Source organism: Numenius arquata, chromosome 1 (genome assembly GCF_964106895.1).
Source record: "Numenius arquata chromosome 1, bNumArq3.hap1.1, whole genome shotgun sequence".
Lineage (NCBI taxonomy): Eukaryota > Metazoa > Chordata > Aves > Charadriiformes > Scolopacidae > Numenius > Numenius arquata.
In genome coordinates, this window is record NC_133576.1 from 71,157,182 (window position 1) to 71,173,378 (window position 16,197).

At 42.5% G+C, this 16,197-nt stretch overlaps 1 protein-coding gene across 23 annotated transcripts in view; it reads left to right on the plus strand.

Annotated features, from left to right (window-relative positions):
- MAP4K4 (mitogen-activated protein kinase kinase kinase kinase 4) overlaps positions 1 to 14,589 on the plus strand; it is a 165,579-nt gene extending 150,990 nt beyond the window's left edge. For all 23 annotated transcript variants that reach the window (XM_074158829.1, XM_074158770.1, XM_074158812.1 and 20 more), the window contains 6 exons: positions 5,139 to 5,273; positions 8,227 to 8,327; positions 9,076 to 9,225; positions 10,006 to 10,165; positions 12,117 to 12,256; positions 12,905 to 14,589. In XM_074158829.1, coding sequence (XP_074014930.1) covers positions 5,139 to 5,273; positions 8,227 to 8,327; positions 9,076 to 9,225; positions 10,006 to 10,165; positions 12,117 to 12,256; positions 12,905 to 12,988 — 770 coding nt within the window. In that variant the 3' untranslated portion in view covers positions 12,989 to 14,589. The remainder of the gene's footprint in view (positions 1 to 5,138; positions 5,274 to 8,226; positions 8,328 to 9,075; positions 9,226 to 10,005; positions 10,166 to 12,116; positions 12,257 to 12,904) is intronic.
- Positions 14,590 to 16,197: the final 1,608 nt, after the last annotated feature.

The window sequence follows — 16,197 nt, forward strand, 5'->3', positions numbered from 1 at the left end:
AGTCAGTGGGTTTTCCATCATTTCACCTCCCTGAGTCTACAGTTTGTTTCTGCAAGTGAATCATTTTCCACACAACACCCTGTGCCTGCTTTCCCCCCTGTCCTCCTGTGGGGTAACCTTCAAAAATGCTGCACGGGTTTGGGGGAAACGGCTGGCTTTGTTTGTTCAGTGTTTGGGAGCCGTAAGTTAATGTTTTGTGAAGTTTGTAAAAATGCCACTCTTTCCCTCTGTCATGATTACTTTCAACCTGGCCTCTTTCGAACCCAAACATGGATTTGCTGCTTGGCTTTGAAGACATCTTGTGTGTTAAAATCTGTAGAGTGGGAAATGTTTTTGCGGAGTAGGGAAGTAAGAGTGATGTGGAGTGAGTGTGTGTGCGAGTGAGGGGGGAGTACGTGATGTGGAAATTAGCCATGTGAGAAGGCAGATTGGTGCAGTTTTTGGCCCTTTGTCTCTCACTGGGTGCAACTGCAAAGCAATGGGAGATGAAGGCTGGTGGCAATTGTTGTGTTTGTTTTGTGTGCGCCAATGAAAAATGTGTTGTATGAAGCTTGAGGTTCCAGGCTCTTTGGCTCCAGAGAGTTATTGCATAAAGTTATCCTGCTGTTAAGCAACTTGATGTGGTGCACTGTTAATCTTTCTTCACAGGTGTTGTTCAGCCATTTACCTTTCCTTTTGTTTTAGTTAATTTGTGAAATCAGCCTTTGCTACGCTGCACATACGTGACAGGGGGATTATGTTAAATGAGGTTTCTCACAGTGGCCCCTGTGTCATTGTTCAGAGCCATCAAAATTTTGTTGAGACTCCGGAGCCCCTCTGACTCCAGTGGAGGAGCTCGCTGGCTCTCCAAACACTTGTGCAAAAGGACATATGCCTAGACAATTTAATGCATTAGTGTTGTTATGCCACTCCAGGTCCAAAGAACCATGCCCATGCTGTTGTCGTCAACATGGGACTTTGTTTCTGTCTGGAACAATCGTATTTTATCGGCTTGTTGCTTGATGCATTCTCAGCTAGAACTATGCTGTGAAATCTTTAAAAAGAAAAGATGAGTCAAGGGAGGTTTAAAAAAACACAACCTGCTGTGTGTTCTTTTGATGTCTAATGCTGTATGTTAAAATGTAAGCTTTTTGAGAAGCACAATCTGATAGAGTTTATTCTATAATAGACCTTATAAACGAAAATACTGTTTAATCCAGCATGTGTAAAATCTGTTGGTTTGAAGCATACCCTACACAGATGACAGTTGTCTTTGATTTAATCCTGTGTGTAATTGTTTTAGGTTTATTTACGTTTGAGTCAGTCACCATTGGAGTACCCCGACACATCCGTTTTCTTTGTTTCCTTCAAAACTATTGCTTCCTCTGTGGAGGCACGCTACATTAACTCTTAAGAAGTCAGCTGATCTTTGACTGGTTTATGCCTTCGTCTCTGCCCCATCTGCTGTGTTTTATGGGAGGTTATTGGGGTACAAGGCAGGAAAGAGCCATCCCTGCCCTCCGAGAGGCAGGGTGGGGGGAGCAGCCATGGTGACACCATGATGCTTTATGCTCAGGCTCGCTTCCTGTTCTGACTTCTGCGCTGCAGTGCTCAACTTAAGCTACCCTCATGCTGGACTTCTCTCAGTGTCTTTTTGTTTATAGTGAGTTGCTCCACCTCTCCAGGCAAACTGGGAACACTGGCACGGGGTTGTGCTGCTGCAAGTGGTGCGTTTTGGCAGTGTGGTTACAGTGCTGCCCCCAGGCTTTGTCCCAGGACTGCTACTCCTCTGCTAGGGGCATTCTTCAGCTCCCTGCAGTGCTCTCAGCCATGTGTTCCCTCCATTTTTTCAGGAAGTGATGTGCTGTGAGATTGTGAGCTTCTACAGCTGGTACAAGAAAGCTTTGCAGGTCAAAGCAGAGTGGTTAATCGGTTCTCCAGTTCATACTGTTGGGAGGCAAAAACATAGTCTCGGCTGCTCAAGTAATACAGCGCTGAGAGTCATAAAAATGCTGGAGGAGAGAGGGCAGCGACGTGCATACAGAACAGGCTCCGCTTGTGGCTCCCTCGGGGATTTGCCAGCCCAACCGGCTGATGGTGGCGCTCAGGAAGGTAGGGAGGGATGACAGAGTAGAAGAACTGGTTGGAATCTGCCTGCTTAATAATTAAAAACCACAGCGACAATAAAAACAAAAACTCAATATAGGAAAAGGAACTTTGCATTTGAAACTAGGTCTGTGGGAGAATCAGAGCCGGGAGTCCTGGTGTAAGTCGCTGACTGATCGGTTCATTTGATGGCTTGGATCAGTTTTCTTTCTTATTTTGTGACCATAACAATTAGACAAAAAAACCCAAACCCAACCTGTTTAAACTGACTGGTAAAGATTTCCAAGCAGAAGGATCTAATCCCCCCCACTCCCAATAGGAACATTAGGAGCAGCATAACTTGTTGAAATACACTCCTAGCCATGTTTATGTAACTAACCGGTCCTGCTCTTTTCATGTGAGACTGCTGAAAGGCAGAGGAATTTCCTGTCTTGTGACTTTCCTTGTGGTCTAGACACTAAAACACAATGGGAACACACTTGAGATATTTCTCTGTTGTTGTTTTGAAAAATGTTTCTGGTTGGAGAGAAATATCACACATCATGTGAACAACAACAACAAAAAAAGTAAAAAAAATTAGCCACGTGCTGGGAAGTTCCCATGTGTGCTGTTTATTCTGAGTCTTCAAGTTTGACTAAGCTACTGGGGAAGCTAAAGCCATGGAAATAAATCTGAGAGAGAATTTGTCTCCTGGTGGACAGGGACTTCTGATGGTTTTAAAAACATGTGGTGCATTGTACTGACCTTGAGCCCTCTGAGCTCTTCCTTGCCCAGAACTGCAGTGAATTCTGCTCTGGACTATGTTCTCTATTTTTCAGTGTTTCTTAAAGGGTCCTTGTGGCTATTGTTTACAGTATTTTTATGGGAGGGGACCTTTCCTTGGTAGATGTGAGACTTCTGGGAATATTGTTTCCCACTCTAGTCCATTTTCCAAATCTTTAGAAAGCTACGGGAGTGGTGGGGCTTTATCCCTTTATGACACATGGCTTAATAAATATGAAGTCAAACAATAAATCAGGGTGCTCGTTTACTGCCAAATCTGCTGTCACATTTGTAGTGGGGATAAACAGAGAACAGTGCAGTGTTACTTCAGATTTCATTTCATGCCATCAGAGCAGAGGAGCTTTTAAAATTAAATAACAGGTCCAGTGTTTGAAAACGGGTCTCCAAATTCCACTTCAAATTTAAGCTCAGAGAACAGATTTTTGACTTTGAAACCTCCTTTTCTCCTGCCCTTCCCTATCCAAGCAATCATAAAAAGATCTTTTAGACTGTGCCTCTTTGTAGCGGAACAGCTTGTGGCACCGGAGTCCACGGAGCAGCCTGTTTGCAAGCTGTGCTTCCCCAGCCCCTGCAGCTCCTTTTCCCTCTGTTAGGGGATCCCCTGTGCCAGGAGGGACACCAATGTGGGGCTGGTCAGGCACAGCAGGATGGTCTTAGTGCTCAGGCTTTGTGTCCTGCTGCAACGGGTATCGCTTGATGCTGTACACCCATCCCTGTCTCTGCAACGAAGAGCCAGGCATCATGTGAAAATATAAAAGACAGATTAAAGACATTAGCTAAACTCTATAGCTAGATGTGGCAGGCAGGCTTCCAGGTGGACCGCTTTCTGCAGCGTAGAGCAGCACTGCGTCACTTGGCCAGCCCAGCACTGCCTGCAGTACAGCTCAGCTGTCTTCTTCTCAGCACCAAGCGCCATGAAACACTGTTCGCAGCTGCCTGACTGCATCGTGGCTGGTGAAGCACTGGCATGCAGCTACTCCACTGACAAGTTGGGTCCCTGAGAGCATCTCCTTTTTCCTTTCCTTGCACAGAGACTTCACAGAGCCTTACTAAATGGCTCCTAATCAAAGCAGGGATGATCTCTCTTCCTCACCACCACCTTCATCTGTGGGACTGTAACGGCTTTGAGCAGCAAAGCCGCTGGAGAAAGGAGGATGCAAAGCTTTGAGTATGGGCATTTAGGGCCACCTTCTCGCAGGTTCAGCAAACGCTTTGTAGTCCCTTAGTTGTTAAAGAATCACTGATAAAGTTTATCATGAACCTTGCTCTGCATTCAAAGAGGCCTGCTTGCATTGAGAGTTAAGAGTCTGAGCTGCGTTTTGATGATGGTGGCAGATGCATTGTCAGTTGAAGATAGGGCAGCCTGGGCAAGTAGATTCTCTCACCTGTGGAGAAGCAGCACCTCTTGCAGTTTCTGTGTGCAGCCTGATAAGTATTAACACCCCTTGCAGCGCAAGGGAAGGGCTGCTGACAAAGCAGTTGTCAGCTTTTAGCAAGCGGATAAAGTTTGCGTGGGCCGCGTGAAATTCTCTCACTGCAATTTCAGATATTGTACATTTTTCCTTACAACAGAACTGATGCAAAGAGGTTCAATAATGAAATTGTTTAGTGCTGTTGTCTGGTGTGCTTTTCCACCAGGGGAATAATGAACAATTTTAATAAAACTTGACCAGTTTGTGTCTCCGATGATGATACAAGGGATGGAAATGTACTGGTCACTAACTGGGAAAAATTTGTAAAACACATTTCATCACCATATTCTTCCTTCTTTCAAACCCTTTCAAACCAGTCCTACTCTTCTGATAGCTGTATAGATAATTTCAGGCCTCTAATTCCATCCTGCTGCTCTCCTACAGCTTTGTACAAAAAAGAGCCATTCTGATTCAGCTGTGTATCTTTTTTTTTATCTCAGTGCATGAGTCATGCTTTTGTTGTGGGAGTATAACCCTTTTCGAATAAAAGTTGTTCACGTCCTAAGAACCAGACAACCTAAGAGCTGTTCCCTTGAGTTTGTCATTTTATGTTCATGTGGTCTCTGTCATTGATTATCGGGAAAGCGTGTTTTTGGGTGGAGTCTGGATTAAAGCTGTTGTGGACATAAAAACTGAAGGAGATCTCTTGTGGTTGTGGCAGTTTCTTCTTCATTTCACTTTGGTTTGCTCTGCACAGCTTTCTGTTTCCTTTGGCAGGGTTGGGTTTTTTTGTTTTGTTTTTTTTTTTCCACTTTTCTTCCTATGGAGGTAAACCAATCTTTTTCATTTTGTGGCTAGGTAAGAAGAACAAGTTGCGAGTTTACTATTTGTCCTGGTTAAGAAATAAAATCCTTCACAACGACCCTGAAGTAGAAAAGAAACAGGGCTGGACAACGGTGGGCGACTTGGAAGGCTGTGTGCACTATAAAGTTGGTGAGTAGCGAATACGGTAATCAAACTGTCAGAATAAAAGCTGTCTGAGAAAGGGAACTGCAGTGCTTGTAGTCTTAAACCTGGGTTTAAAGTTTGAGTTTATTTCTAGCGGTCTTTTCTATCTCTCAGGGTGAACTTTTCTGGCAAAGCACCAGAAGAGATGGCAAGTTACTGGGTTAAACTGAATATGGGAGAGGTTTTGCAGTGGGATACTGGGCTGTGAACTGGAGTGGGTGCAAATTCCCATCTGTCCCTTTCCCGTAGTGGATTCAACTTCCAGAAGAGTGCTAATATGGACGGTGAGGGCTGGTAACATTTTGCCACTTCTGTTAGACCCTTTAGGTAACAGAAGGGACTCTTGTCAACCAGTAGCTATTCTCTTCACCAACAGGTTTCCCTGAACTTTTACCATAATGAAATCACATGTTGGAGTAGAGTGAAAAAAATTTCCTCTTTAATGTACATTTTCAGTACTAAGGGTAAAAAAGAAAAGGGGAAAAAAAAAAAAAAAAGAGAGTGGGAGGAGAAACCATACCCAGCTAGCACACGAGCTTTGGGGAGGCATCTGGGAACAGAAGCATATGTTTAAGATGATTCATTGATTCCCCTTAGCTACTGAAATTTCCTAATGCCGTCTCAGATCCGCTGCAGTACAGTTATGGGATGAAGTGTGTTTTCACTAGGCGGGTGCCTTTTGAGTGGATTTAAGCCACATAAATGGATTTGACTGTAGAAATTTCCACCAAAACTAGTGAAAGACATGCAGCATTCCCTGTCAGCAGAGTATGCAGTGAGCCTGCTGCCCTGTAGGTGGGGATATGAACCAAGAGCTCGCTCTTCTGCTTCAGTGTCATGATGCATCTTAACAGCCCCTCGATGTTGCCTTTGATTTGGTTTTCTGCTAAGAGCCAGCTCAGTTCCTTTCCAGCTGTGCCAGTCAATGTGGAGCAGCAGCAATTGGACTGAGCTCGGTCTCCTCCTGTCATGCGTGTGCTTTTGGAAAAACCTGCTAGTGGGGCGTAATCAATAACGATGGCAGTAAGTGAATGCTGAACCAGGAGTTTGACCCCCAAACCAATTAATAACGTACTTCTCTGGTATCATACCCCAGGGTGTCAGCAGTATAATGAAGTGGCCTGTTAACAATACATTAATAGCTATTGAAAGGAGGCTTTCCAGCAGGGAAGCGTGTGAAACAAAGAGCATTCTCTTCCAGATGAAGAGGGGTTTGTTACTCTGGGCTGCAGCCTGGCACTGAACTTCCTTCTGAACCATAGATGACTTCTTCAGGTAGTGAGAGGCCTCTTTGACAGCTGCGCTTCAGTTACCAAGAAGGATGAGCTCTGCTAATACTGGGCTTGCAGTCTGGAGGCTGCCACTGAGGCAGCTGGCACTGATCGCTTCCTTGTCTCTTTGATGGAAGAGGGGGCTCGGGCTTCAGGGTGAAGTGGTATTTATGGGTCTCTGTTGCTTCAGGCAGTTTTTGGCTACTCTAAATGATAAATTGCTCTTTTGAAACTCAAGATTTGGGTGAATTCCCAGATAGCACCCAGAGCAAAGAATGAGAATTATCAAAGGTCCCCTTTCACAGATAAGGTAGTTCTGTTCGACAACCCCCTCTTCCCCGAGAAAAAATTCCAAGAAGTCTTGTAAACTAGACAAGACTGAACAAAAGCTCTGTTTTTCAGTCACTACAGCTGTGGAGGTTGAGAGACTTTTTTTTTTATCTGCTGAAAAAGTGTCAAGTCCTTTAACGCTTACAGTTTAGTAGTCTTGATGCCCTGCAGAGTAAAAAGGGAGAAAAGAGTAGCTTTGTCTCCCTGTTACCTACCAAGAGACAACAACTGCAGGCTTGTACAGTAGTAAGATATCTAAAGGGCATTTGAAAAGTATTTATCACTCCTGCCATGTTTCAAAATCAGTTTTGGTTGGGAGATATAACGGCAGAAGGTGGAGGTGCATGGAATTACTCACTGTTCTGGAAAAGTTTCATATTCCCCTAAAACTTGGGGTAAAGAGGTGGCAGAAACCTCCTGAGGCTTCTTGGTGTTGTCCAAATAATGCTTTTTTTTTTTTTTTCTTCTCCCCAAAAAGGAGTTTTGGAAACAGGTTAACACCTCAACATTTGGAAGTCCCCATGATCTATTCCTTCCCAAATCTTCCAAATCCTTTGCAAATGCGGATCCAGCAACACTTCTTGAATGGCCTAGATTTTATCAGTCCCCTCCCGAAAGCAGAAGTAGCAAACAGAGATTTTTTTTTTTTTTTTTTTATGATTAATTTAGCCAGCTGTTTGAACGTGGGAACAGGGATATATTCAAGAATTTGTGGATCAGCTATGTTGTGACACTTTATTTCTGATAAATTCTGTGGATTTTTTTTTTTTCCAAATGAGTTACCTCAGGCTTTAGGAACAAAGGAAGGTGCTCCGCTATCAAACTTGCCTTTTGCTTTTGAAATGAACTAGTTTCTTAACTTTTCATTTCAGTTCCCTTTTTCCCCTTCCTTTCCCCTGAGGGATTTTGCCATCATCTCACAATACCACTGCCAGTGCTGTGACTGGAACTGCCAATATACTCTGCCAGAGTCATAGGCTTCTTTTATTGGAAATGTCCATGTCTGAAAACCTATTTTCTTGTCTTAATGAGTAAGCACTGTCTAATGTGGAGGAAAAAAAGGAGTAAATAAGTGTGTACTGACTAGGGAGTTTGAACCATGGTGGTAGGTTCAGTTACTGATAAAAGTTACGATTTTTTTGTGGCATAAATGGGTCAAAATACCTAATTACATAGAATTAGCAATCCTAAAATTCAGTGTTATTAATAAACTCCAAATATATGTAAGTATGGAGAAATACTGTCATTTTCTATTTTCCTGAAGTAATTGGAATGACTTTGGAATTGCTGCTGAATTTTTTTTTGTTTTTTGTTTTTTTGTTTTTTTTCAATTTCAGTAAAATATGAAAGAATCAAGTTCTTGGTAATTGCATTGAAGAGTTCTGTGGAAGTCTATGCATGGGCACCAAAGCCATACCATAAATTTATGGCCTTTAAGGTAACAGTATATTTCAGCCATAGGTAGGATTTTCTCATAGCTACTTGCAGTTACCCCTTTCACAAAAATGTTCCAGCATTTTATCGTGGCCGTATTACAAGTTTTTTGGTAAATCTGCATTGAACTTTGTATTATATTTTAATTTAGGAGCTTATTTAGCTCAAAGATGCAGTACACTTAAAGCTCTAAATTGTAACTGAGCATAAAGTAATCAAAATGACAACGATATCACAACTGTTTGTTTTGCCTTGCTATAAACAAAACATGAGACAGAGAGAAGTCAACTAAGTCTAAACGTCTTCATCTGAGCAGAACAAGTCATTAAGTGACACTCAGCATCGTTACGTTTTTGAATGCAGCAAGAATGAAGTTAACTGGCTTGGCATAATTACCAAACTGATTTGCAGGCAATCAGTTACTGCTCCTTGTGCAAATTGAAGTAAACACTACGGGAGTGTCAAATTGCCCTGAACTTTGAGGAAAACTATTCTTATTAAAAAACAAACAGACTGACTAAAGTAAACCCCCACAGAAAATAGCTTACAACATTATGTGGTTCACTTGCAACCGGGTGCAGCATAATCTGTCCTTATTGGTGAGAGGCATGTGAGCCTAACTGGTCTGGTGGATGAAGGCCAGAGGGCGGCAGGAAGAATTAACCCATACTTAGGTGCACTAGAGCATATTTTTATAAAAGTCACCATGGTTTTAAGCAGTAAAGTAAATCTCACTGATGGTTGTCTTACAGTCGTTTGGCGAACTGGTACATAAGCCATTGCTGGTGGATCTAACCGTAGAAGAGGGTCAGAGACTAAAAGTGATCTATGGCTCCTGCGCTGGCTTCCATGCCGTCGATGTGGATTCAGGATCGGTCTATGATATTTATTTACCAACACATGTAAGAGCTGCTGCTGGGGTGGGGTTTTTTATTTTCTTTTTTGGTTTCCCCTCCACCCCTTCCTTTCCTCTGATGACCAAAACATAAGCCTGCCCCCATGTATCTCTGCTAGCATGGTAAATTGGGTGGGGTGGTCCAAGCAGATGTGGCCACCTGCGCTTAGGGGCTGGTGCCTTACTCTCATGGTCAGGATGTCTCCATGGTTGGGAGCTGCCCGCTCAGGTCTAACATGGACCAACATGACTGTTTATGGGGTAGCAGCTAAATGGCCAAGCGCATTGGAGAGGCTGCAGGGAAGGTGGCAGAACAAATGACATGACAGCCCACTGATGAGATTCAACAAGGTTGGCAAAGGCCAAGTGGCCTTAGCTCCCAAAGTTTCCTGTTATTCATTGTACAGAGAGGTGTCGGATGGGCCTACAGTGTGTGATGCACCTCCCCAAGCACCATTCACTACAGTGCACGGGTCTGAGGTCTGCATCTGGGCTGCTTGCCCCAGGCTCCCTTTCTGTCCATGGAAAGAAATGGGCACTCCTACAGACAAGTTAATCTGTCTTGTTTTCAGATGTCTCCCTTAACATGGGAGCATTTGTGCCCTGAAGGTTCCAGGTCTTTGTTGTCACTGTGTCAGGGTGTCTTAGCTTGGGGAGAGCAGAGCACTTCCAAAGTGAATCCCTGACATGTTGTCAGCCAAAATCACAAATCACCTCATCCTTTCTCCCAGTGCAGGCTCTGTGGCATCAAAACAAAAGGCTTTCCTCTCCTCTTTTGTCTCTGTAGATCCAGAGCAGTATCCAACCTCACGCAATCATCATTCTCCCAAACACGGATGGGATGGAGCTATTGGTCTGCTACGAGGATGAAGGAGTTTACGTCAACACGTATGGAAGGATCACCAAGGATGTGGTTCTGCAGTGGGGAGAAATGCCAACTTCAGTTGGTAAGTGCCTTGGCAGGACCAAATACAGCATGCCCTTAGGGAGCCTGAGTGGACACAGGCAGAATGAAGGTGCATCAGGGTTGACATCAGATTGAGAAGCAGCAGCAACGCTGTCATATTCCCGGAAAAGAGCTGCACAAAGTGGAGAGTAGTCACATGGATCTATTCTGTGCTAAGTTTTTAAGAACAAAATCCAAACAAGCAAGTTGTGGAGTTCAGAAACGAAGAACTCACCAGGGCCTCTGTACACTGCTGCAGAATTTTGCTAGACGTCCATAAAGTAGTGGAAACCTTTTAGTATAAAGACGTGTCAGGTGGCAGATGGGTAAGATATTAATATGGGTAATTATAGAGATAACATTCTGTGTATTTCATTTGATGTATTTACTTTAATTCACCTGCAGATTGCTCATCTGTCCTAGCGTGATAATTCTCCCACGTCTCTCCACTTTAAAATAAGGTAGCTTTGAGAGAGTAGTAAAATGAGCACAGATTTGTTACAGACCAAGTACACAGCAGGGGGGTCCCTCTGACTGCCTGTGCTGCTGTATTTCAGTGCCGAGTGTAACATGGACTGTGGTCGCACCTTCATTTTGGGCAAATGCATTGGGTTTGTGTGCTTTGGAATGGATGTGTATATTAGATTACTGCTGATAGCTGTTCGAGCAACGTGAGCAATAATGGAGGAGGAAATTTAAAGAAGTTTCATGCGCAGCATGTTCACTCCTGTGGTGATTAACTCTTGACTGGATATAAAAGCAAGCAGAATTTATCAGCTGGCAAATTGCAGAGCCTTTGGGAGCTGGAGTGCCTGTGAAGTAAATCTCACTGAGGCAGCCGACACCATCTGAACATCTCATCTGACAATTTTTAGAAGCTATTTGGCCCAGTCACCACTAGTGACAGATTTAAAAATAAATTTCCAGCATGATGGTATATGTGATAATTTGATTTAATTTCACTGAAAATTAATGAGAAAAATTCTATAAAAGGGTAGTGCTGCGAAATTAAATATTTTTTAATTTTGCTTACTAGAAGCTATTGTTCTTTTTATTTTTCTGTTAAGTATGCATGCAAATCAGAGGCAACAGCTTATTCTTCATTAAGTTCCCATATGTTATTTTTGGCAGCGCTCCGAAGACTATCCATCAAATTGCTTTTTGAATATACCTTTTCATAATGCTGGTGATTTTCTCCTTTATTTGGTTTTTTTTACTGCTATCAAGAACAGATTTTTTTTCCTCATGCTACTACTAATCTGTTTCCCCCAGTGACACTCTTAAGGAAAAATGCTTGATTTTTTGCTTTCTTTATGCACAAAGAAAAGCAGTATGACAAATAACAGTGTTTTCACTTGGAGAGCTTAATATGAATCTCTTTTGAGATACACAGAATGCTTTTCAGACCAGTTGGCTTTCTCAAGGAGATCAGTGTTTTGAAGTATTACTCCTATTAAAGGAGGCTAGCTCATTTTTTTTCTAGTTTCCCCTTTTCTTCTCTTTCTCCATTTTTGCTGACATACTCCTTCAAGGAGGGGAAGGCTGGTGCTGGGAACATACTGGAGTGGATGGATTTAGTCTGTTTAAACCTTGGGTTCCACTTTCTCCTTGTCAACACCTAGTTAGCCTGTCTCTTTGCCTGTGTAAAAACTCGATGTTCCTTCCATTTAACTGAAGGTTGGAAGGTTCCTATTGTGTCATGAATGCTCAGGCAAGACATATATTACTAACGTGGAAAACCCACGGGGAATTTTTTTTAAAACTTGTATTTTTAGGCATCGTGAAAATGCTGAAGACAGAAATAGCACTCTGAACATGTGTGGAGTTTTAATAAGCACGTGCAGGCCATTTTTAACTCGAGTGCGTCAGTATATTCCTCTGCTTTTCTAGTTCCTCCATGCTGCCCTCTCCCTATCCTAATGGGCTGTGTGCTGTGTGTTTTCTTTCCAAAGCGTACATCCGATCCAACCAGATTATGGGCTGGGGAGAAAAAGCTATCGAGATACGATCGGTGGAAACTGGACACTTGGACGGGGTGTTCATGCACAAAAGGGCACAAAGACTCAAGTTCTTATGCGAACGCAATGACAAGGTATAATTCCTCCCCTCCCTAATTTCTTGCCAAGATGGTAAACATGTACTTTAGCTGGGTACTTGGTGGGTTGACCCCAACCATCAGCAAACACTCACCCAGCTTCTCGCTTGCTTCCCTCTTCCATGGGATGGGGATAAAATAGGAGGAAGGTGAAGACTCATGGGTCAAGTTAAGGACTGAAAAAGCTGTGCATGCAAGTCAGACAAAATAAGGAATTAATTCACAATGCTTGCTTGGAAAGACAAAAGTTATCAACCATGATGTGCCCCCGTCCCCTCGCTCTCCCTGAGCATGATGTTGTATGTTATGGGATATCCTTCTGATCAATTTGGGTCCACTGTCCCGACATTGTTCCCCTTGCCCATCCCCAGTCCACTGGACTTTGGGTGTTGAGGACTCAGAGGTAAAGTCTTGATGCTGTGCAAGTGTTGTTCAGCAGTAGCCAAGACATCGGTGTGTTAACAGCACTATTTAGCCACAAATGCAAAGCCCAGCACCATATGGGCTGCTGTGAAGAACATCAGCTCCATCCCCGCCAGACCCAGCGCAGCACTGCAATTGCACCGTAAATATCAGGGACAGCGAAGGCAAATTAGAGCCACTGCTGTCCTACCTGTTGAATTTACTAATCTCTTTTCTTGGCAGGTTTTCTTTGCCTCCGTGCGGTCGGGTGGAAGCAGTCAAGTCTATTTCATGACCCTTGGCAGGACTTCTCTTCTGAGCTGGTAGAAGCGGTGGGATATGGCGAGGAATTGCTGACATCCAGAGTCTGAGATCTTCATAACTCGGAATTATTTGCAACTGGAGTACAGACCTGCACGAATGCAGCACTCTGTGTAAATGTGTGTGCAGGCATCACTGGTGTTAGGTTTCTTTTTGTTTTTCAACTGAGGCTGCGACGCAGCTGGTGCTGTAAAGATATTGCCATCAGGTGCTACGATGTCTTTGAGATTTGGGATCACGCTAGAAAGCTACAGGTCTTCTTTTCCCTTCAGCTCCAGGATTCCTAGGCTTTGAAGGACTCTGTTTGTTAGTGCTGAAACAGAGCAGGGGGGGGGAAAAATGGAAAAAATAAATAAATCCAGGCTTACCGTGAACATGCTGTTGAGTGGACGGGAGGCAGGCAAGAGAAGGTGAGAAGTGGTGTAGAGAGTCAGACTGGCTGAAACAGAGGGCAGATCTAGTCTAGTGATGTTAACAATGTATTTAATTGACATTTCTTTTTTGTAATGTGACAATATGTGGACAAAGAGGAAGGTGCAGGTTTTAAGAAGTTAATATTTATAAAATGTGAAAGACACAGTGACTAGGATAACTTCTTCTTGGGGACAGGGAGGGTGGGAAGGGGCTCGGGGTGGAATTCTTGGGTTTTTTTTTTTTGTTTGTTTCTGCAGTTTTATTTTGGCCTGGCCAATAACTTTAGTCATTTTCTGTGTACCAGGTATTGCCTGAAACATGTGCAGATGATTTAAAAAAAAAAAAAAAAAAAAAAAGAAAAAAGGAAAAAAAAGTTCATTTTCTATAATGATTCTGTGTTAGGCCAGAACTTGGTTATGTCACAGTATTAGCACTGCCTCAGTTAAAGGTTTAATTTTTGTTTAAACCTAGAAGTGCAACAACAGTTTTACCACAGTCTGCACTCGCAGAACTAAAAAAAAAAAAAAAGAAAAAAAAAGAAAAAAAAAGAAAAAAAAAAGAGAAATAAAATCCAAACTACATATGTTTATTTTTTGTGCCTACCTCATTGTTTTTAATGCATAAAATAAAAGAGGTGGTTTAGTTTATACGTTTTTAGATGAAAACCATTAATGTCTAATTTAATCTTAATACCAAAACTACCAGATTGAAAGGTTTCTGACTGTTATTGCGTAGCAGGTTTCAGCAGGAGGAGAGAGTGGTCTGTTGGGGCAATAGTGGTAGCGGTATGGCAGTGAGACACTGATTAATGTAATTTGCTTACAAAATTTGGTGAAGCAAGCATTTTTTAAAACCAGTTTCATCCTTAATAGAAGTCTGAATTTAGCCTAAAACCAGAGGTTTCACTCTTCTAACACGTGGGCTTAGTAACAGGCAGGTAAAAATAACTAGTCTAGTTCTATAAACTGTTAAATGTTGTAGGAACCATTTTGGGGCGGTGATGTTTTTCTTTTTTAAGAATGCAATGCACTAAAACTCTTTTAAGAATGTAGTTAATACTGCTTATTCATAAAAACAGCGTATACCTGTGTTTAGATGTAAGATCCCAGCTCTGGCTTTTTTTCTTTCTTTTTTTTTTTTTTAAAGTCAGTTTTATTTTATGAATAAGTTCTGACATTTGTAATAAATGTCTTGAGAGTAATAATTTGTTTAATGGCTACATGTTCATTACTTGAGAAACCTTGAGTGTAAAATAATCTGTTGGTGTTGTAATAATGCACAGTGTCACGATTCAGCCATTTTTCTTTTTGTTTTCACTTTTTTTTTGTTTTTTTTTTGTTTAAATATTCCTTTGGTGGGGTACTTTGTTGACAGCTGCCTTAAGCTGTTCATTCAGTGAACAGGCTCTCAGTGTTTCATGGGCTTTGTCTTCTGCTGCGGTTTAACTTTTTCCTTCACGGCGTGACAGGTAGGGCTTCTTTAAACGCGTATTCTTCAGTTCAGTCAAGCCGATGGCTCGAGCGACTGGTCACACAATCAATTAAGAGCCGAGAGCACCGGGGGTGCAAAGCTCAGACTCGACAGACCCATCTTTTGGTGTCAGATCCCACTGCTGTAAATCCTTCGAACCCCCATCAGCGCTGCTGCTGCTGCTGCTGAGGACTCTCCTTCCAGCATCGTAGACGGTTGCAAAGCGAGCGGCAAACGCGTGCCACCAGCACACGCGTGTGCACGCACCCCCCCACCCTACCCTCCCAAAAAAAAAAGAATAAAAACTCAAGAAAGCCTTACATTTGCTGGCGGAGGAATACCTAGAACTATTTTTTTTTTTTTTTTTTTTTTTTTTTTAAGTTGTATGACTTTTGGATAGCGTTGAAGGTGAAGGATGTGTTCTTTTCTGGCCTGGTGTGGTCAACCAGAAGAACGATGGACCCTTTTTTTTTTTTTTTCTTTTGTACTATAATGAACTAAAGGGGACTCGGAAACGCGACGTGATGGTAGACGTGGGTGTTAATCACACAGCTGCCCCTGTAGTGTAGTTTGCCGAAGCTGATTCGATCGAATGTCAAGTCTGCGTGATTTAAATCTTCCAGCGCTATGTGGTCAAAAATTAATGTAGTCCTTGAAAGCTGATGCTATTCACCTAGAGGAAGATGCTCCAGTACTGTAGGGATGCCCAGGTCATGGATATGTGCTGTTGAAGTCTTGAGGCTCCGGGGGAGGTGGAGGGGGGGTGGAATCCCCTTCCTTTGGTGGGGCTGCCCGCCTGGTGGCTCCTGCCTCCCCAGAAGTGCCACCACGGCAAGGTAAAAACAGTATTACAAAACCACTACATTACACCAACATCGAACTCTTCAAACAGTGCTTTTGTAAGCAAAGAAGAAAAGAAAAGCTCCTAGGTTTAGTTTTAAGCTTTAATAAGTAATAATTTTCTGTATCTTTAAGTCAAAGTAACCCTAACTTGTATGACTGCAGTGTTTTTATTTTTTATCTTATGCACATGTTATGTTGGAGAAAATGTTTACAAAAAATGGTTTTGTTACACTAATGTGCATCACATATTTATGGTTTATTTGAAAGTGATTTTTGTGGGTTTTTTAGTTTTTCATAGTAGTAGTAGTACACTTTTTGTGATTTATAACCCCAAACTCTGCTGATTATAAAGATGCTAAACAATAATACAAAATGACAAACTGCATTAAAATTACTAATCGTAGAGCTGCAAAGCAGACTGGTGACAAGTAAAACACTCAGCCGTTTTTTTGCAGTGCTATCTAACTTGTCTTCTGTGTATTATGGAA